Below are 24,245 nucleotides of genomic sequence, written 5' to 3' on the forward strand. Positions count from 1 at the left end.
GATTAGCCAACAATTACTAGAGTTCATGCCAAAAAACCTTCAAACTAAAACAGTATTTACACTTTAGTCCATAGAGCACTAAAATACTCTTCCAGTTGCCAATATTTCATAAAGAAATGGAATTTTTATACAAAACTCTTTCAAAAAAATTCATATCCTAGAGATATAGTTCATAGAATCATTAATAAATTACTAACCAAATTTTTCCAACCACCTATAGCTAATTTTGATGTTCCAAAGAAACTGTGTTTTGCTTCTGTCCCGTATGTGTCTGATACCAAGTTCTCACTTAGACTTACTAAAATCATCGAACAGGAAATTCCATGTCTTCAACTTAAACTTATTTCGAATAATCCTTGTAAAATAGGTTCCATTTTTTAATTTCAAAGATCGCTTGCAGTCCTTCATGAGATCGAATGTTGTTTATAAATTCACATGCCCTGGATGCCGGGTCTCTTACATTGGATCGACTCGAAGGTTACTGCAAGTGAGATATTGCAGCCATAAGGGTTTCAGCTTTCGCCACAGGTCAAAGAATTAAGCAACTGAATTTTCCAATATTAGAAATCATGCTGCTCTTTGTAAAATAGAGATCTTGAAGCAGCACTTCTCCATAATTGGCTATACGAAGGACCCAGATCACTTAACCACCTTAGAGTCGTTACTCATAAAAAGGCTGGTTCCTTCACTCAACAATAACACCTCGTCTTCAACTTTATATCTGGCATAGTTTTCGTCTTGACTGGGACCTCGGTTTTTGTCATTCCCTCTTCTTTCCTTACTAGAGATGGTTGGTGTTTTAGTAGTCTCTCTCTTTTGTTTCTTACTGTTTTTTTAATAATGCTTTTTTACAGTTTTTAATGTCAATTTTATTTTTGATGAATTCCTTTTATGTAGTAATATAATGTAATTGTTTTTATTTCTTCACAGACTGATGATGCACCGTGTTTTGTGTGCGAAACGTTTTTTGTATAAATAAATCATGGCCTGTTACTGAGAGTGTATCATGGAACCTCCTGAAATCTTCATATATATATATATATATATATATATATATATATATAATATATATATATATATGTATATATATATATATATATATATATATATATATATATATATATATATATATCATACATACTGCAGACACCTGTAGTACATCACAAAGCCAAATATAAGCAATAAAAACCAAGCTAGAATACAGGAAGGGAAACTAATATCTCTTGAGGTCTGATACTGATCTTTTGGAAAATACAAAACTAGAATATAAAAACTCTCCCTCCCTCTCTCTCGTTTCCGGGTACTAACAATAACCTCCTAAGTGAACTTACTTTCCTTCGTTAACTGGACCGGTACACAACAGGATAACAGTATCGCTGGCCCGAGTTCAGAGAAAGCTGGATGAAACTGACGAATACAAGACAAAAGGGGTTGATAAAAAAAAACGCTCTCTAAATGAGATTCCACAACAGTCTCGTCCCTTGTAAATGGGTATATACGTTATACCTTCCACCCTTTGTTTTGAGATGTTTAGCTCTTCTTTTTTATCTCTCTGTCTCTTTACCCAATCTTCCTATAACTAATCCACAGAGAATTGGACTGGGAATGTAAAATTTAACCCAAAGGAAGTCCTATAATGGGTCATTCAGTCGCGTAAAAAGCAACTGGGATGTAAAAAGGCTCTGATAGGTGTAACAGGTAAAAGAAATTGGGGAGTCAAAAAGTGTCTGAAAGGGTGTAACAGGGAGAGAACTTGAGAGTAAAATGGCCTGAAAGGTGTGACAGAGAGAGAAATAGAGAATTAAAAGGTCTGAATAGGTAACAGGAGAAAAGAACCTATTGCATTTCCACTATGCAACAATTATTAGGAGGGTTGAGGAATGTAAGATGGAAGAAATAGAGAATATGTACCGAGGTACAGTAAAAAGCAAGGACTATAGAGTTCTATTATAGACCTTGGTAAACAGAATGGAAGGAGTCGCAGCTGAGGGCCGAAGGGACGCTGCAAAGAACCTGAAATAATGCCTATAATCCTCCTACGAGGACTACCCCAGAGAGAGAACTGGTTAACCATTCTTTTTGGATTTGATATCATAAACAAAAAGTGCTTCTGTTCATCGGCAAAATTATTACTATGTAAGGTTGCTATCTAGAATTGCGTTCCTTTAACCTTGGGTTAGGACCATCCGAAACTCTTGATCTGCAGCGGCGAAAGGTGACCATAAATGACTGGAAGAAACTGTTCCTAAATGGGGGTAGCAAAACGAGCGTCCTTGGACAGTCCGTTAACGTTTACAGCTGGGTGTTTAAATTCAGACCAACGTCGATGATGGAATTTGTACCGAATGCCGTCGGTCTTGACCTATAACACTTGCCACTACAAGAGGAAACGACGGTTTGATTCGTGCTTTGATCAAGCGAAGGTCGCGTATATGTGCCTCAAGGTGAGTGCTTGGAACACGACTGTTTTCATTATTTATTATTATACTTATCTATAGGAACAAGCCACCAAAGGGGGCCACTGACTTAAAATCCTTCAAGCATCCAAAGGATGTAGCGTTCGTGAGTAAGAAGTACGAGGATGTAGATACAGAAAGAATGAGATACCACTTATTGAAAAAAATAAACTAAGGGAAATACCAGGAGAACTAGACCACTTATGAAAAAATAAACTAGAAATTAACCAGGAGACGACAGCATTATGGTAGCAATGCATTGCATTGCATTCATGCAAAAACCTAGGAAACTGACAATGAATTTTAAAAAAGTACAAACCTATCGTTAAGCGCTTATATCTACAAATAGCAAATGATAGGCTGAGTAAAAAAGTGTGTAAGGATTATGAGCATAAATGAACATAAGGAGAAGATGATGAACGCCTAAGTTCAAATAGAAAGGATAAAATAGCAAATGATGTGCAGGAGAAAGGTCCTAAGAAGTCAGGATCCATTGAAGTGAGGCAAGGCTGATAAGAAATAAGCGACCCCATAAAGAAATGGGCAAAGCTAAAGTAGAAGAAGAAGAAGAAGAAGAAGAAGAAGAAGAAGAAGAAGAAGAAGAAGAAGTGAAGTGATGACGTGAAAAAAACGATGTCAACGAATTCCACAGTACTAAAGAAAGGACATATCTTTATTTATTATCTATTTTATTTATTTTTTGCTGGGGGCCACTTCGTAAACTTCCTTTAACGAAACTGAAATATACACATTTATTCCACAGACCTAGCGTTGGGATTCTACGAGGTCATTTAGTGCTGGATATAAACGCTTAGACGATAGTTAGAAGAGGGTTGAGAAAAAGTAAGATGGAGGAAAGGGCAAATACAAACGGAGGTATAGTAGAAGGTATAGGGGCCCAAAAGATGCTGCAAAAAACCTTAGGTACTGCCCACAGTTAACCACCTCAGGTACACTGATAGTACTATCCCCTATGGAAACATTCGTATATCCTTTTAATTACCAAAGGTGTGATCCGACTCCAGCTTATTACTCGCGACGTGTGCTAAAATCTACTGTCAAATAGAGCATTGTCTCACAACGAAAATTAAAATGAATACGCTATATTTTATTATAAATAATTGTTCGGTTACTGTTTTGATACGCACATTTTATTTTGACATTTTCGTTCAAATAAATAAATCATAACTATTATATCCTAAAATTCCTGTATCTTTAACTCAACGCGAAACACCTTTTCAGACCTTTTTAGGCTCTTCCTGTAGACCTCTCCTAAACTCCCCCCCCCCCCCCCCCCCCCCACCCCACACACACACACACACAGCCCAGCCCACAAAGAACAACAACAACGAAGTAGTTTGTAGGCTTGCTCCCCGCGTAAGCAAAAAATAATAAGTTTATCATGATTTTCAATAAAACTAGGAAGATAAAACATATATGGAATAAATACTTTCTTGAAATTACATAATAAACATAATCATAATAATGAAAAAGTCAAAACTAACAAAAAAACTACATCAGGAATACCTATGTATATGTGAAGATTCAAAGTTAAATTTGATAATACAGAGAAAATAGTCAGACAACAAAACATGCCTAAAAAATAAAAAATAAACGCTATATAAGCAAACATAAAATACAACAAGAACAAAATTCACCAAAGTTTTCTGTACAGTGCATTATGCATGAAACTTTCAGCCAGCAGCCTGGTGGTGTCCTGTCCTACAGTGTTGCCTGACACGCAATTATGGCTAACTCTAACCTTACATAAAGTCAAAACTATGAAGCTAGAGGGCTGCAATTTGGTACGTTTGATGATCGGATGATCAACATTCCAATTTGCAGCCCTCTAGCCTCATTAGTTTTAAAGATCTGAGTGGGGACAGACACATGTGAGTCATCTAAAAATAATATAATAATAATAATGGAGAAAGTTAAAGATTATAGAGGAACACACAAAGAAAATTGCAATTAAAACAAAACATACCTAAATATAATCACTATATAAGACATGATAATAATCTAATAAAACCAATACCTTTCAGAAGACGAACGTAAATGAATTTGAAGAATTAACATCTCACCATAGCGGGAATGTGATTCTGAAAATACACAAGAAAGAATACGATATTATCATAATGAAAAAACTAATTTCATGTTACCTAGATATTATTATTATTATTATTATTATTATTATATTATTATTATTATTATTATTATTATTATTATTACCACTGACTTGAAATTCAAACTTCCAAAGAATAATATGGCGTTCATTGGAAAGAAGTAACAGGAGGTATTAACAAAATACAGAAAGGATATTTCAGCTGTCAGGAAAGAATAATAATAATAATAATAATAATAATAATAATAATAATAATAATAATAATAATAATAATAATAATAATAACCTCCTTGGAAAAGGCGCCTGGAAAAGCAAATCATGGTGATGAGATCTGACTTGAGGTAAACTGAAAGAGATGGCAGAAAAAGGCTAAGAAGCAAGAAAACAAGGAGGAAGGAATCAACGAGAAATACAAAGTACAAGAGGGGAGGGGGACTAAACAACACAATAGAAGATGTAAAACAGAGGCTTAAGGCCAAAGCACATAAGATCCACGGTACATGAACAGGAATAAGGGATACCAACAGAACAAACTATTCGGAACCAACCAGAAAAGACTATACAGCCAACTAAGAGGGGAAGACAACCACCCAGAAATTCCTGAAGCCGAACCAAGTAAGAGACTCTGGAAAACATATGGAGCAATCCGGTATCACTCAACAAACATGCAACATGGCTCCAGGAAGTCAAGGAAGAAGAAAACAGGGAGAATAAAACAAAGATTCACAGACATCACGACAGACACAGTCAGACACCAACTAAAGAAAATGCCAAACTGGAAAGCCCCAGGTCCCGATGAAGTCCATGGATACTGGCTCAAAAATAACTTCAAGGCCCTACACCCACGAATAGCAGAACAACTCCAGCATTGTATCTCAAATCACCAAGCACCCAAATGGATGACCACAGGAAGAACATCCTTAGTACAAAAAGACAACAGTAAGGGAAATATAGCCAGTAACTACAGGCCTATCACCTGCCTACCAATAAGTGGAAGTTACTAACAGGTATCATCAGTGAAAGGCTATACAACTACCTAGAGGAGACAAACACCATCCCCCACAACAGAAAGGCTGCAGAAGGAAGTGTAGGGGCACAAAAGACCAGCTCCTGATAGACAAAATGGTAAATGAAGAACAGTAGAAGGAAAAACCAACCTAAGCATGGCATGGATAGACTATAAGAAAGCCTTCGACATGATACCACACACATGCTAATAGAATGCCTGAAAATATATGGGGCAGAGGAAAATACCATCAGCTTCCTCAAAAATACAATGCGCACTGGAATACACATACTTACAAGCTCTGGAATAAGACTAGCAGAGGTTAATATCAGGAGAGGGATCTTCCAGGACGACTCACTGTCCCCACTACTCTTCGTAGTAGCCATGATTCCCATGACAAAAGTACTACAGAAGATGGATGCCGGTACCAACTCAAGAAAAAGAGGCAACAAAATCAACCATCTGTGTTCATGGACGACATCAAGCTGTATGGTAAGAGCATCAAGGAAATAGATACCCTAATCCAGACTGTACGGATTGTATCTGGGGACATCAGGATGGAGTTTGGAATAGAAAATGCGCCTTAGTCAACATCAGGCAAAGGCAAGTAACGAGAACTGAAGGGATAAAGCTACCAGATGGGAGCAACATCAAACACATAGATGAGACAGGATACAAATACCTGGGAATAATGGAAGGAGGAGATATAAAACACCAAGAGATGAAGGACACGATCAGGAAAGAATATATGCAGAGACTCAAGGCGATACTCAAGTCAAAAACTCAACGCCGGAAATATGATAAAAAGCCATAACACATGGGCAGTGCCAGTAATCAGATACAGCGCAGCAATAGTCGAATGGACGAAGGCAGAACTCCGCAGCATAGATCAGAAAACCAGGAAACAAATGACAATACACAAAGCACTACACCCAAGAGCAAATACGGACAGACTATGCATAACACGAAAGGAAGGAGGGAGAGGACTACTAAGTATAGAGGACTGCGTCAACATCGAAAACAGAGACTGGGGCAATATCTGAAAACCAGTGAAGACGAGTGGCTAAAGAGTGCATGGGAAGAAGGACTAATAAAAGTAGACGAAGACCCAGAAAATATACTGAGACAGGAGAAAGACAGAAAGAACAGAGGACTGGACACAACAAACCAATGCACGGACAATACATGAGACAGACTAAAGAACTAGCCAGCGATGACAATTGGCAATGGCTACAGAGGGAGAGCTAAAGAAGGAAACTGAAGGAATGATAACAGCGGCACAAGATCAGGCCCTAAGAACCAGATATGTTTGCAAAGTACGATAGACGGAAATAACATCTCTCCCATATGTAGGAAGTGCAATACAAAAAATGAAACCATAAACCACATAGTCAAGTGAATGCCCGGCACTTGCACAGAACCAGTACAAAAGAGGCATGATTCAGTGGCAAAAGCCTCCACTGGAGCCTGTGCAAGAAACATCAGCTACCTTGCAGTAATAAGTGGTACGAGCACCAACCTGAAGGAGTGATAGAAAACGATCAGGCAAAGATCCTTCTGGGACTATGGTATCAGAACGGATAGGGTGATACGTGCAACAGACCAGACGTGACGTTGATTGACAAAGTCAAGAAGAAAGTATCACTCATTGATGTCGCAATACCATGGGACACCAGAGTTGAAGAGAAAGAGAGGAAAAAATGGATAAGTATCAAGATCTGAAAATAGAAATAAGAAGGATATGGGATATGCAGTGGAAATCGTACCCATAATCATAGGAGCTACGGGCACGATCCCAAGATCCCTGAAAAAGGAATCTAGAAAAACTAGAGGCTGAAGTAGCTCCAGGACTCATGCAGAAGAGTGTGATCCTAGAAACGGCACACATAGTAAGAAAAAGTGATGGACTCCTAAGGAGGCAGGATGCAACCCGGAACCCCACACTATAAATACCACCCAGTCGAATTGGAGGACTGTGATAGAGCAAAAAAAAAAAAAAAAAAAAAAAAAAAATAATAATAATAATAATAATAAACAGATAAAAATGTAAGTAAATCATTAAAATACAGGGAGACTTTGTTTAAGTTACAAATGCATTGCGTCAGTATTGAAGCTTAGTTTTTAATCTCTCTCTCATCAGGATTACTTGTAAGAATGTCATAAAGAATGCTCTATAGAACAACAACAATAACAAGGCACCAACAACAATGAACGACCTCGGAACTAACCCATGAAGGGTCCGTACCACGAGATCTTCGACATCTCTCACTTCTTTTTTCAAGGCACTGCGCTGGGCTGGGTGCATGGAGGGCAGGTCGTATTAGGTCAGCCTGCCTTGTCTGCTGTCTGGGCTAGAACTCAAGGTCGCACGGGATAGGACCAGGGTCCCGTCAAGGAAAGTCGTGGTCAGGAATTCGTGGGTCACAATATACTCCGTAGGCTATACAGGTCTTTGAAATTCAATCAGCAGTCCTGTGGTCCAACTCAAATCTTAACATAAAACCATCAGATGCTTCCTTTTTTTTATGGTTCACGGTCACCAAGGGGGCGTGTCCCACCCACAAGGGGCATGAACGTCCATCTACGGAAGGATATCACCAGTAAAGTGGCTACGATGGACTTTTCAAAGCCATATAAATACGATTTTGTATTGTGGTCGTGTGCCATAGCGTTTTTCCTTTTTTGTGAATCAAAGAAAACGGATTTTTGTTTACATAGAGGGGTAACTTTATCATCAGTGTTATACCTCGTCTATATCATTCTTTGTATTGATAATTCCAATTCAGGTCTTCTGTAGCTATTAACCTGACCTTGTTAAGGAGTCCAAAATGTCACGTGTGATCCTTGTATTATTTCATATGTATACTTAGGCCTCCGGTGTTATATTATTTCACGCATATTGACGTAAATAACTGTAAGAAGGGCTAGATATAGAAAAATATGGTGCTTTCAAATGTGAAAAATTAATCAACAAACTGCTCTAGTCTGGACTTAATTACTTAATTGCACAAAATGATTGAATATTATGATTCATGTTTGAATTATTCTCTACGTTTCCAATTCAGGAACATGATTCTCAAATAGAGGGAATATATGATTCATGTTTCATTCCACTCAACCACCTTACCAGTCGACTGATCCATAAGAGAGGAACAAGGCGTCATCCGACCTCTAGCTTACTCGGGGCACGTGATAAAATCTACGGTCAAATAGAGCCTTGTTTCACCAACGAAAACACAAAACCACAGGAACTGGAATGTAAAATTTCAGGCTAAAGAGAAACTGAGATTAAAGCAGTTGCACTATGAAACAATTATGTTAGGAGAAGGTTGAGGGAAGTAAGATGGAAGAAAGAGAATATGAATGAATGTACAGTAAAAAGAAATGGAAGGGGTCGCAGCTAGGGGCCGTAGGAACGCCACACAAAGAGTCCTAAGTAATGCCTATGCAGTTACTGTACAGTGACGGCAATATCTCCCCCCCCCCCCCAAAACCCAAGGGATTTCTTAATATAAGCCGACGTCCTCGCTCCATCCCAAAAGGGAGGATGTCCTTCACTTTTCAACTCCAGCAGATATATATTTACTTGGTCTTCCAACTCATTAAAGTTTTAAGTTTTATAAACAAATTTTTTTTTATTTGATTTCATCTTTTCTGCATATATAAATATATATATATATTACAAATAAACACATTTATATATGTATATGTACACACACACACACACACACACACACAAACATATATATATATATATATATATATATATATGGTATATATATATATATATATATATATAGGGATTATTCCAGGTGAAGATATATAAAGCCATACATCAGGGTCCACAAAACCACATAATAAAAGGCCATAATTTAAGACCACGAAACGTTTCCACATCTTCAGTTAGTAAATATAACCCAAAAATCGTTAAATTAAAAGAAAAACTATTTAAAAATTAAGTTAAGAGAGCAAATAAAAATATTATTTAAAACATTTTAGATAATTTAAAAGATTACAGTATAAAAAACTCCAGTGCTCACCAATTATTCTAAGGAGAAGAAGAAGAAAAACGAATGACCAAGACGTGACACCAACCTCCTATAAGACTTCAGTTATGTCAGATAAAGAGAATAAGAGGAAACGTTAAGAGTTCAAAAAGAAGGAATAGCCGTTTAATGATATAAAGGACTCAAGGGTATAGTTAGGTAATCACTATTTCTTATAAGACATTTTCTTTTTTTTCTGCAATCTTTCCAAGTTATATTAATTTTTGTAAATAGTTTTATCGTTTTCTTAACTTTATTCTTAAAATGAAATAGTGTTTGCAAAATTTTATGGTTTTTTTCTTTGCTTTATTTTAAAATATATTTTTTTTTAATTTTAACGTTTTATTATACTATGGCCTTTTTAATGTGTTTGTGGATCCTGCGTGTGTATATAAATAAATGAATATAATAAATATATATATATATATTATATATATCTATATATATATATATATATATATAGATATATATATATATATATATGTATATATATTTATATATATATATATATATATATATATATATATATATATATACTATATATATATTATATATATATATGTATATATATTGTATGGGTTATATATATATATATATATATATATATATATATATATATATATCTATATATAAATATCTAAATATATATACATATATATATATATAGTATATATATATATATCCTTTTATATATATACATATATATACATATATATATATATATATATATATATCTATATATATATATATATATAATTATATATATATATATCAAATGCGCAGTTAAGGGACGACAAAGCGCACAGAATATGAAGGCTACACAGAAAGAGAGAGAGAGAGAGAGAGAGAGAGAGAGAGAGAGAGAGAGAGAGAGAGAGGGGAGGGAGGGAGAGAGAGCTCGTGATCTTAGAAAAAGGAAAAAAATGAGACTTGGAGTTCGAACTAACATAACCTGTTGGATCTACAACCCCTGGGAAACCCAAGGTAGTCAGCTGCAGAAGTGCCACACTTTTTTCCTACTTGGACCGGCAGTGCATCTCTCGCTGTAATGGCTGGCAACACCATGTGTCTTTATTGCTATTATTGAGTATGTCTCAGGAAGGACACAAGAGATTAACCTCTTATTATTATTATTATTATTAATATTATTATTCTTTTATTATTATGAGTTATTATTATTATTATATTCGTATAAGGTCCACAATAAATATCAAATGTAGAATGTAGACTTTTAGCATTTTTTTTTTTTATATAAGTTTCGCATCCTGCCACTGGTATATTTGATTATGGACCTTATACTATAAGGTTACTCCTATCCTCGGCATTGAGTTCTACACATTATTATTATTATTTTATTATTATTATTATTATTATTATTATTATTATTTTTTTTTTTTTTTTTTTTTTTTTTTTTTTTTGCTCTATCACAGTCCTCCAATTCGACTGGGTGGTATTTATCGTGTGGGGTTCCGGGTTGCATCCTGCCTTCTTAGAGTCCATCACTCTTCTTACTATGTGTGCCGTTTCTAGGATCACACTCTTCTGCATGAGTCCTGGAGCTACTTCAGCCTCTAGTTTTCTAGATTCCTTTTCAGGGATTTTGGGATCGTGCCTAGTGCTCTATGATTATGGGTACGATTTCCACTGGCATATCCCCATATCTTCTTATTTCTATTTTCAGATCTTGATACTTATCCAATTTTTCCCTCTCTTTCTCTTCAACTCTGGTGTCCCCATGGTATTGCGACATCAATGAGTGATACTTTCTTCTTGACCTTGTCAATCAACGTCACGGTCTGGTCTCTTTGCACGTATCACCCTATCCGTTCTGATACCCATAGTCCCAGAGGATCTTTGCCTGATCGTTTTCTATCACTCCTTCAGGTTGGTGCTCGTACCACTTATTACTGCAAGGTAGCTGATGTTTCTTGCACAGGCTCCAGTGGAGGGCTTTTGCTACTGAATCATGCCTCTTTTTGTACTGGTTCTGTGCAAGTGCCGGGCATTCACTTGCTATGTGGTTTATGGTTTCACTTTTCGTATTGCACTTCCTACATATGGGAGAGATGTTATTTCCGTCTATCGTACTTTGAACATATCTGGTTCTTAGGGCCTGACTTGATGCCGCTGTTATCATTCCTTCAGTTTTCCTTCTTTAGCTCTCCCCTCCCCCCCCCCTCTGTAGCCATTGCCAATTATTATTATTATTATTATTATATTATTATTATTATTCTTATTAGGGGTATTATTATTCTTATATTATATTATTATTATCATTATTATTATTATTATTTTTATTATTATTATATTATTATTATTATTATTATTATATTATTATTATTGGGTGATCTCCACAATGACGCACGTGTAAATATATATTAAAATATATAAATATATATATACACCTACACCATTGTGGGTTTTTATAGATTACCAATAAAAACAATCCATAAAGGTCAACAACAGTGTAATGTGTCAATTATCTTATTATTATTAATTATTATTATTATTATCATTATTATTATTAATTATTATTATTATTATTATTATTATTATTATTATTATTATTATTATTATTAGTATTCTCATTATATTCAGAAGACGAACCCTTATACATAATGGATACGCCCACCAAAGGGGCCACTACTTGAAATTCCTCAAGCTTCCAAGAAATGTTATTATTATTATTATTATTATTATTATTATATTATTATTGATTATTATTATTACATTATTATTATTATTATTTTCAAGAAGAAACAGAAGGTAAGACGAAATACAAGAAGATAAGTTCAATCATTAGAAAAGGAAAAAATAAATGAGATAAAAAAACAGATAGATAAAAAGTCTGTGAATTACCAAAACACAAACGAACAGAATTGTTTTGGAGCCGATCTAAGGCTGCTAACATGAGGGAAGGAAGTGAATGATTTTCTTAATATGAAGCAACGGAAAGATGATTCACAGAAATTCCCCTGCGCGCTCACCCCCGTCCCTCCCCCTCCCCCCCCTCCCCTCCCAGCATTCCAGTCGTTCGTTGTGGGTTACCTGGCGTACCTATGAACACGTGAGATAATGGGAAGGTCTCCCTTTCTCTGTCTCTGTCTCTCTCTCTATCAACATACTTATTTGTGGCTCAACTTTCTCTCTCTCTCTCTCTCTCTCTCTCTCTCTCTCTCTCTCTCTCTCTCTCCTCCTACTAGTTCTCACTATTTCAATATGCATTAGACTTACCTACTGCACTTGTGATTTGAACTATTTATTAATGACTCTCTCTCTCTCTCTCTCTCTCTCTCTCTCTCTCTCTCTCTCTCTCTCTCTCTCTCTCTCTCTCTCCTACTGGTTCTCACGTATTTGTAATTGAATGTTCATTCAAAGTTCAGAAGTTCTCTTTGTAAGTAAATAATATATATATATATATATATATATATATATATATATATATATATATATATATATATATATATATATATGTATGTATGTCTGTATATAACCTCTATATACACATAAAACCACACAGTCCCAGTAATATCCAATTCGCCCTACCCCGGGAATAACTTAGTACACTCATACCCAACTCACCCCAACTAGGGAATAACTTGATAATACTACCAAGGATGGTGATAGGCTGGTATATACTAGATGACACATAACATAAGCGCCTATGCTTTCGCTAACCTCAGCAACAATTATCTTGACAACACATATATATATAATTCACGTTCGAGCAGAACTCACGATCATATATATATATAAACACGCATGACGTCTATTTTGACAAATGTATTGATTTATTTTTTCATACATATATACGCTGACGCACTACATTTGTAGAAGGAGAAAAGGAGACTTTTTATCGTTTTTTAACTAAAGCGTAGACGAAGGTCACTTTATTGTAGCCTGCTACGACTCGGTCCGCCCACACGGACTGGAAAAATGCGCGTTCATACGTATGAGCTGGAAATTCATCTGGAATTCCCAGTGACTCTTACGGGTCACGATGTCTCGGTGGAATTGACCTCTCTCTCTCTCTCTCTCTCTCTCTCTCTCTCTCTCTCTCTCTCTCTCTCTCTCTCTCAAAACAACATGTAAGTTGCCAAGGAAAGTTTCCTCGTCATTCCAAAAGGTTTTTCCTTCAAATAATCATTAGTTGGCTTTTTTACGAAACTTTCTTCGATAATTATCAATTTTTCCTAAACGGGTTCCTGTCCAGTAAGTATTAATAACTATTATTTTTTAGCGCAGTTTCTTCAGTAATAATTTTTTTATAGCAATATCTACTATAATACCTTTTTTAATGCGGGTCCTTTCAATAGTATTAACTCTTTTTTTTATTTGTTACGCATCTTCGTAAATAATATTAATTTTTATCACGAATTTTCTTCAGTAATATTAATTTAACGGAATTTCTTCAGTAATATCCACTTTTTTTGTAACGGTCAAATAAAAATATAAATATATACAAAACCATTTAAACGGAATTTCTTCAGTAATATCACTTTTTTGTAACGGTCAAATAAAAATATAAATATATACAAAACCATTTAACGGGAAAATTTCTTCAGTAATATCAACTTTTTTTTGTAACTATCAAACAGAAATATAAATAAATATACGAAACAAAATCCAGCACCCGCGATTCTCTTTTCAAAACTGTATGGTATTTCCTAGTGATATATTTAGCCATTTTTATCTAGTGGATAAGTAGGTCTTTATGAATTTTCTTATTCCTGCATAAAAAGGGATACTTAAGCATATGTATATATATATATATATATATATATATATAATATATATATATATATATATATATATATATATATATATATATATACACTGAATCACAAACAGGTGAAACGTGATGAATATTATATAAATAAAGACCAAATCCACTTAAAAGACTGAAGAAGTATAAAAATAAGGCTACGGAGAAAACTCGTATAAATGACTGGTGGGGACAGGAAAAATATATATTCCTGGAATTCCTGAATCCACAACAAATGACAAATTAGTAGACCTTTCAAAACAAGGTTAAGAGGTTTCACAAAAGATTGGGCCCAGTAGCTCAGAAGAAGGGAGAGACAATTTTAAAGGTCAAATAAAGAATAAGTGATTGACCACCAAAATAAATGCTTATAAAAGTACAACACAATAACTCTTCAATTGGTAAACAATAAAAATTTTTGCAAGGTGAACATTTTATAAAATAATATTAAACATACAAATACATAGAAAATATATAGTATAAATTAACTGATTCGTAATTAAGTTCAATGATTTTATCTTTGAAGTCATTCTTGAACATTTTACCAATACAGGGGTCCAAATAGTACATCCTAAGGCTGGGGTTAAAATTACCACTGGAAGTAAGCTGTATAATACTGGCTTCTATAGGATTCCATGAAGAGATATCTTTCGATGTGGTGATCAACGAACTTTCAGTCCATTTTATCCTGTAAGAATTTTCATTTAAATGAATGAATAGGGCATTGGATGTTTGCCCAGTTTTGACGGTATACTTATACTGTTTAATTCTGTCTTCTAAATCCTGTGACAGTTTTCACTTCAGTGAATGAATATGCCATTGGATGATTGCCCAGTTTCGATGGAATACTTATGCGGTTTAATTCTGACTTCTAAATCCTGTGAGAGTTTTCAATTAAATGAATGAATATGGCCCTGGATGTTTACCCAGTTTTGACGGAATACTTATGCTGTTTAATTCTGACTTCTAAATCCTTGCTAGATTGGCCGATGTAAAAAGAGGAATTTTATATATATTATGTTGTTGTTTTCCTTAGGGCTATTTTTTAATAAGATTCATGTGACATTATATGACAAAACCAGGTTGACCTTAAAAGAGTTTAACAATGATTTTCTTTTCAAATCAACTAACATAAGACAAGTTAAGAATGTTCTTAGAAGTTTCTTCCTCCGTGTTATTTCTTTATGTGGGCTTTATTATAACAAATCTCTAGTATACATGAAGGATAACATAAATCTGTCCCTATTTTCCTTATGTATTCGATTTCTTGATCCAAATACTGGGGACTGACAATGTGTGACACATGTAAAACATACGAGAGAAACATTGATATCTTGAAATTAAGGTGATGGCCTGAACAGAAATCTGTCATTTATGCGAGCTTTCTTTGTAAACTTATTTTTATATTTCTCCAGTCTGCTAAGAAAAGGCCTTGCAGAACTCCATCGGTTCTCTTTCCTTCGTGAATTGTCTTTATCTATATAACATAGATGCACAATGTGGTGTAAACAAGTACATAACTAAATACTTGGAAACCAGTGTATATTTACGTACGATGAAAATCTGTTTACACAATCGTATCGATGTGATCGCAGGATTAAAAGAACGATAATTGAAGTCAGTTACTTACCAACGTCCAAAACGCCCAAGATATCATCTGCATTCAGTTTCTATGCTGTAAATGTTATCTGCTGCCTCAGAGGCTTTCAGCCAGATCCACAAACTGGCTTCAGGTTCGACGGGTCCCCTGTGGAACCCTTGTGGAGGAGAAACGCCTCTTCTGTGATTGGGATCCTTCTAAAGACTCATTTGGGATATCCTTTTGAAAATGCTGGAAGCATTTAGGCCAAGAGTCAAGAACAGGGACCTATGAGGAGGTCATTCAGTGCTGGAACAGGAAAACAGGAGAGTAAGCGAGGTTTGAAAGGTGTAAACACAGGAGGGAAAACCAACCTCAAAGCAGCTCCACTGACAAACAATTGTTAGGAGAGGGTGAAAAAGCAAGACGGAAGAGAATATGATTGGATGAGGTACAGTAAAAAAATAATGAATGGGGTTGTAGCAGCTAGGGGTCGAAGCCACGCTGCAAAGAACCTTACGTAATGCCTACCACTAAGTTAGGTCCACTCACGGCCCTAACCCCTTATGGAGTTGACATACGAACAGCTCCTCAGAGGATGAAGCTACTGAGTCTTCTTCCAACCCTGATGGTGTCTGAGGACTTAACTGTTCAGCTTCTTTAACTTTAACTGGTGACTTTTCTCATATTTGCGAGCAAATCCTTCTGGTAAGGCCTTTGAGAGACTAGCGTAGTGCCACAGTGATATCGTTAAAGCTACTTAGTATAATAATAATAAGAATAATAATAATAATAATAATAATATAATAATAATAATAATAATATGACTGCTGCTTCAGCACTATTAATCTTGTAAAGAGTCTTCTCTATCTTTCTGATGACGGCTTTCTCGTTGTTGCTTAGACTGGCGAGCAACGCACCAAAGGGCATGGTAAAATTCGGTTGAGTCATTTGATTTATTATTACTTATACAATTCTCTCTCTCTCTCTCTCCAACGCGACGTTTTCCTTCTGATCGACAGGACATTATCAAGCGATAACTGCTGAGGGACTGAATTTTCAGTATTGTTGTTGTTTGTTGAAGATTAAGCTGGCTTTATGCCAGCACGGGCTCTTGCTCCAAGAGCAGCCCGTAATATCCAGTGACGAGTCCATCTCCTTTTATCGTGGTGTTGCGAGCTCTTGAGTACGGTCAGAGCACCTCTCCGGCAGTCGGGTTTTCATTAGTTCCTGGGAAGGTGACTCATACGGCGGGCGTTTACGAGTCTTGCAGACCTTCTCAGGGGGGGCGGTATCACCGGAAGCCTCTTGATTGGCTTCTACCTGAGTGACGTCACCCCTGGTATTATTCTCATGTCCGGTGTTTGTTCCATGCGCGCTGGTACTTTCGTTGGGGGAGAGGGGTGTGGTCCTCGTCACACCACGTCGGTATCAGGAACGCTTCTTGGGTGGTATTAAGGGGAGGCTTTTCCTCGAGGATGAGCAGGGCTTCTAGGAGACGCAGGACGTCATGGGTCAGGTGCTCTCCGATGATCTTAATATTCCTGCGTGATGAATATTAAGATCATCGGGAGAGCACCTGACCCACGATGTCTGCGTCTCCTAGAAGCGCTGCTCATCCTCGAGGAAAAGCCTTCCCTTAATACCACCCAAGAAGCGTTCCTGATACCGACATGTGTGAGGAGGACCACACCCCTCCCCCCCAACGAAAGTACCAGCGCGCATGGAACAAACACCGGACATGAGAATAATACCAGGGGTGACGTCACTCAGGTGGAAGCCAATCAAGAGGCTCCCGGTGATACCGCCCCCCCTGAGAAGGTCTGCAAGACTCGTAAACGCCAGCCGTATGAGTCACCTTCCCAGGAACCAATGAAAACCCGACCTGCCGGATGAGGTGCTCTGATCGTACTCAAGAGCTCGCAACACCACGATAAAAGGAGATGGACTCGCCACTTGATATACGGGCTGCTCTATGAGCATGAGCCTGTGCTGACACAAGGTCAGCTTAATCAAAAACACAACAACACTGGAAAGCTCTACCGGGCTGCTCTGTGAGCAAGAGCCCGTGCTGGCATAAAGCCAGCTTAATCTTCAACAACAACAACAAACACTGGAATTCAGTCCCTCAGCAGTTATCGCTTGATGATGTCCTGTCGATCAGGAGGAAACGTCGCGTTGGAGAGAGAGAGAGAGGAGAGAGAGAGGAATGAGAGAGAGAGAGAGAGAGAGAGAGAGAATTGTATAAGTAATAATAAATCAAATGACTCAACCGAATTTACCATTCCCTTTGGTGCGTTGCTCGCCAGTCTAAGCAACAACGAGAAAGCCGTCATCAGAAAGATAGAGAAGACTCTTTACAAGATTAATAGTGCTGAAGTAGCAGTCATTTTTAACAAAACATGCTTACGAGAGGGGGTCCTTCCGAAATAATAATAATAATAATAATAATAATAATAATAATAATAATAATGATAATAATAATAATAATAATCTCTCACGGTCTTGCAAATGCAAAAGAAATACCCTTCAGCCCTGGTAGTTTATACTCCAACGAGTTTGTAGCTCAGATAGTTCATTGCATCTGATAACTTCACTGTGGCTATGCAATATAAAGTTTAAAAGATTATAATTCGAAATGTTCTGGCTCCCAGCACTTTTGGGTGGGCTTGTAAACGAAGAGGAAGAAGGTCCATTAGAACAGCAGGCGACAACAGAGGAACTATCTCCATCCATCAGGTGACAGGAAATAACGCCTGTCGGATTTCATAAGAGGCTCTGATGGGATGGCTGATGCTAATAGGATGAGGTCTGTTCGTGATGAATAATAACGAAATTAAGATGGCTAATGGCAGGTAATCGTAGGGTCATTTAGTTCGCTTGACTGCGTGGCATTTCGTGACAGAATGCCCCTTTCTCAGAGGATTTGGAAACTTGTTCTCTCAGATTCGTACGATCAATTTTGCATTGATCCCAAAAGCAGGTTCTCGGCAGATCATCCAAAAGCATTCAACTTTGAGTGTTTACTTATTAATTTTTCCAAGGACGCACGATTTCCTTCCACGAAAACTGGATTTATTATTAACACAAAAACCATAACGTATCCACAATTCAACCGTAATAGATGGCAGGCTTCCAAGCTTTTTTTTTTTTTTTTTTTTTTTTTTTTTTTGTTTATTTTTTTTTTTTTTTCTTTTTTAGTAATACGACTTTTTAAATTACCAATACCGTTTCCAAAAAAAGGACTTCCCTTCCACTTTTCCTAGAATCCCTAGCTCCCCGGCTCACCCCAATTTTTGAAGTAGGGGGGCGGCGGTTGGGGGCTTCATCCGGAGCCTCACGCCGCCTGCATATAAGGACCCTTTCTGGGACGAGTCAGTCAGACGGCCATCGTTCTGAGACTCGTCAAAACATTGGAAAAACAAAGTCTGCTTTCAGGGAACAACATGAAGTTGGTACGTATATTGGTATTGCAGTCTGTGTAAAAGTATTTGTCAGTGACAAGTCACTTATAATATGACAATACTTTAATTCAGCTCTTGGCTATACACAACATACACATATGCAAAGAAGACACATTGCAAACATCGTATTAGAGCATCTCTACTCAACAGCTAGAAGGTAGTAATTATGAGGACACACTCACACAGGCCCAAACAACAACAAACACCACCTCCTCCTCAGCACTGACTCACAAACACTCGACAAACAACAGACCCACTCAAAACAGAGCAAGCTACTCAAACGACAACAAAACGCACGCACTAAAGAACATACATCAGTGATTGAAAGCTAAGGCACAGCTCACCACAAGGAGAAAGTAAAGAGTGAATCGCAACATAGATATTTAGAATTGAAAAACAAAAAGGTTAATCGAAGTGAAACAGAAACTTTAATGACTATGGTACACGAAAAAAAAAAAAAAAACTACGGATGTATGAAAGGAGACGAAGATGTATAAGAAGAAATGGGTAAAATTAACAATCATGAGGTCACAGTGAACCCATGACCCATTTCGAGAAATGGACGGCACTCAAAACCGACTACGACAGATAAAAAAGGACAACAATTTAATTCTGAAGACTTGCAATGGAAAATAGAGACGTGCTATTGCAGAAATGAGGAGCTAAACCAGTGCTATCTAATGGAGGATTTTAAGAGTTACATTCAAGATAACAATCAAGGCGTCTGTATTACTCTCGACCCTTTTCATCAAGATATACTGATTCGTTCTCAGCAGTTTTATTAAATACTTTAATCCCATGGTTCCAAATAAGAACTGCTACGAAGAGGACATTGTTACAATTGACTAAAAGCCTCTGATAAGTAGCCACTGGAAATCTTCGACCACAGAGATGAACAGTACAAGGAGTAACAAAGTTTTAAACAAGTGAACACTCAACATCTTCGTTGCAAAAAACTGAAAACGTCTAACTAAGCAAATCCCACAACAATGCAGATTCGTTTTTTCCCGTACGCATATCACCATCATTATTAAAATTGCACTTGTATGACAGAAGCAATTCAGAGAATCAACGAAAATCAGTTACTATCACGCATTGCCTACCTATATATGGGTCGAAATTTACTGAAAAAGCTCTTAGCCACTGTCAATGACAGTCACGTCCTCTGTCATAAGGACAAATACGTCTGTCTGTGTTACTGTCCTTTTGGGTAATTTTTTGTAAAATTCAGCACTTGTCTTTGTTGTGGTAAGTTTTAACAAGAAAAGGTGTGAAAGTACTCTTTTAATCTCTTCTGTTTTCAAGTCAAATCTATTGCTGAAGTTTCCTGAAGACTATTTTTGTGTACTTCCAGATTCCAGTCGCTCTTTCCTTGATGGTCGCCCTGGCCGCCCTCATGGGATCCACCAGGGCACTGCCCGGTCCCTACGCTCTGGCTGACCCTATGCCCTGGGCTGACCCTGAGGCCTTGGCTGACCTGAGCATGGTAGGTACCGCCCACATTGGCATCATCACCATCATTTCCCACATTGGCATCATCATCATCACTGGGGCAGGTAAACTCCCTCCCGTGAGATGGGACGACAGATGGACATCGAATCGAATTCCCTCAACAGACGCTGCTGCAAAATTAGGAATCTTCAACTGGAATCCTCCAGCACCTCAAGACCTTCCAGATTTCTTTTACTCCGTTCAAAATCAGCTGATTCTTAACCTGGAATTATCTTGTTCCGAATAAACAGTAATGAAAAAAGCTGCTTTTCAATATAAAACGCATTGCATCATATATAATACCACTGTGTTTTTGGATAGAATGCCTACGTCCTCGACATTATTCAGTGAAGAAGATACGATATATATATATATATATATATATATATATATATATATATATATATATATATATATATGTGTGTGTGTGTGTGTGTGTGTGTGTGTGTGTGTGTGTATGTGTGTGTGTGTGTGTGTGTTGTTTTCTGTTACAACAGAATTCCATAAAAACGCCAGAATAATATAGAGAGAAAATACTAAATTTCAGAGACTACTGAAGAGAGAGACACAGCAGTCTCTGAAATATAGTATTTTCTCTCTATATTTTAGCGTTTACATGGGCTCTAATATATATATATATATATATATATATATATTATATATATATATATATATATATATATAATAGGTATAAGCCATTTAGGAAAGATAAACAACGGACTCTCTGCAAGATATTTCGACTCAACGTCCTTTACAAGCAGACAAAATGACTACAGATTGAGGATACATGAGAAATTGAGGATACGGAAAGGTCGTTTAAGTGACAGATAGGGATTATAAGGAGATTAGTACCTAGAATCCAACACACCTGGAGAATGAGTAACCTTTCCAAACAAGCATAAACATGGGTACACTTTAAGAACAAAAAGATTAAGTCCAACTGCTCACAGACAGGGGCAAGACAATTAAATGATTATACAGGGCGACAGCTGACCACATTCAGATCTTTGGTAAACAAAAACTTATTCACAAAACATATTAGAAGTAAGATTGAAACAGCATAAATATTCTGTCAAAACTGTGCAAACATGTAATGCTATATTCACTCATTTAAGTGAAAACAACCACCGGATAAATTGGATAAATTGACCTTAAAAGGGTTTTGAAATTTGTAAAAGGAGAACTTCATAGTAGTTCGTGACAAACAATTGCCAGGTCAGGGTGGAAAAGTCAAATGGAAGGAAGAGAATACGAAAGGAGGAAAGTAAAAGGAATGAAATGGGTTTTATCAGCTAAGGGACGAAGGGGCGCTGCAAAGAACCTTAGTAATGTCGACAAATGCAATAAGTGAGGCGCACTGACGGCCCTACCCCCCCTACAAAGGTTGGCATACTGAGACAGCTCTGATGCTGATAAAGCCTTAGACTCTTCATATATCCCTACCTCTTTGGTCTCTGAGGACTTTGCTGTTCAGCCTCTTTAACTTTATCTTGTGACATTTATTCATGTGAGAGCAAATACTTCTGGAAAGGGATGGGAGAGACTGGCGTTGTGATTCATTTGCATTGTTAGTAACATAATAATAATAATAAGTAATAATAATAATAATAAATAATAATAATAATAATAATAATAATAATAAATAATAATAATAATAATAAAACCAACCTAAGCATGGCATGGATAGACTATAAGAAAGCCTTCGACATGATACCACACACATGGCTAATAGAATGCCTGAAAATATATGGGGCAGAGGAAAACACCATCAGCTTCCTCAAAAATACAATGTGCAACTGGAATACAATACTTACAAGCTCTGCAATAAGACTAGCACAGGTTAATATCAGGAGATGATCACCGGGTGACTCACTGTCCCCACTACTCTTCGTAGTAGCCATGATTCCCATGACAAAAGTACTACAGAAGATGGATGCCGGGTACCAACTCAAGAAAAAAGAGGCAACAGAATTAACCATCTGAGGTTGTTCATTAGACGATATCAAGCTGTATGGTAAGAGCATCAAGGAAATAGATACCCTAATCCAGACTGTAAGGATTGTATCTGGGGACATCAGGATGGAGTTTGGAATAGAACAATGCGCCTTAGTCAACATACAAAAGGGTAAAGTAACAAGAACTGAAGGGATAAAGCTACCAGATGGGAGCAACATCAAACACATAGATGAGACAGGAACTACAAATACCTGGGAATAATGGAAGGAGGGGAGGTATAAAACACCAAGAGATGAAGGACACGATCAGGAAAGAATATATGCAGAGACTCAAGGCGATACTCAAGTCAAAACTCAACGCGGAAATATGATAAAAGCCATAAACACATGGGCAGTACCAGTAATCAGATACAGCGCAGGAGTAGTGGAATGGACGAAGGCAGAATTCCGCACCATAGATCAGAAAACCAGGAAAACATATGACAATAAACAAAGCATTACACCCAAGAGCAAATACGGACAGACTATACATAACACGAAAGGAAGGAGGGAGAGGACTACTAATCATAGAGGACTGCGTGAACATGAGAACAGAGCACTGGGCATATCTGAAAAACCAGTGAAGACGAGTGGTCTAAAGAGTGCAATGGGAAGGAAGGACTAATAAAGTAGACGAAGACCCACAAATATACAGAGACAGGAGAATGACAACCAGAACAGAGGACTGGCACAACAAACCAATGCACGGACAATACATGAGACAGACTTAAGAACTAGCCAGCAATGACACGTGGCAATGGCTACAGAGGGGAGAGCTGAAGGAATGATAACAGCGGCACAAGATCAGGACCTAAGAACAGATATGTTCAAAGAACGATTGACGGAAATAACATCTCTCCCATATGTAGAAGTGCAATATGAAAAATGAAACCATAAACCACATAGCAAGCGAATGTCCGGCACTTGCACAGAACCAGTACAAAAAGAGGCATTGATTCAGTGGCAAAAGCCCTCCACTGGAGCCTGTGCAAGAAACATCAGCTACCTTGCAGTAATAAGTGGTACGAACACCAACCTGAAGGAGTGAGTAAGAAAATGATCAGGCAAAGTTCCTCTGGGACTATAGTATCAGAACAGATAGTGTGATACGTGCAAATAGACCAGACGTGACGTTGATTGACAAAATCAAGAAGAAAGTATCACTCATTGATTGTAGCAATACCATGGGACACCAGAGTTGAAGAGAAAGAGAGGGAAAAAATGTATAAGTATCAAGATCTGAAAATAGAAAATAAGAAGGATATGGAATATGCCAGTGGAAATCGTACCCTTAATCACAGGAGCACTAGGCACAATCC

At 37.0% G+C, this 24,245-nt stretch overlaps 1 protein-coding gene across 1 annotated transcript; it reads left to right on the forward strand.

The window, feature by feature from the left end:
* Window positions 1-19,307: 19,307 nt before the first annotated feature.
* Window positions 19,308-21,188, forward strand: LOC135204575 (uncharacterized). Its single transcript, XM_064234731.1, has 2 exons — window positions 19,308-19,432; window positions 20,796-21,188. The coding sequence occupies exons 1-2, from the start codon at window positions 19,424-19,426 to the stop codon at window positions 21,177-21,179; spliced, it is 393 nt and encodes a 130-aa protein (XP_064090801.1). The 5' UTR covers window positions 19,308-19,423; the 3' UTR covers window positions 21,180-21,188.
* Window positions 21,189-24,245: the final 3,057 nt, after the last annotated feature.

Source organism: Macrobrachium nipponense, chromosome 24 (genome assembly GCF_015104395.2).
Source record: "Macrobrachium nipponense isolate FS-2020 chromosome 24, ASM1510439v2, whole genome shotgun sequence".
Taxonomy (NCBI): Eukaryota; Metazoa; Arthropoda; class Malacostraca; order Decapoda; family Palaemonidae; genus Macrobrachium; species Macrobrachium nipponense.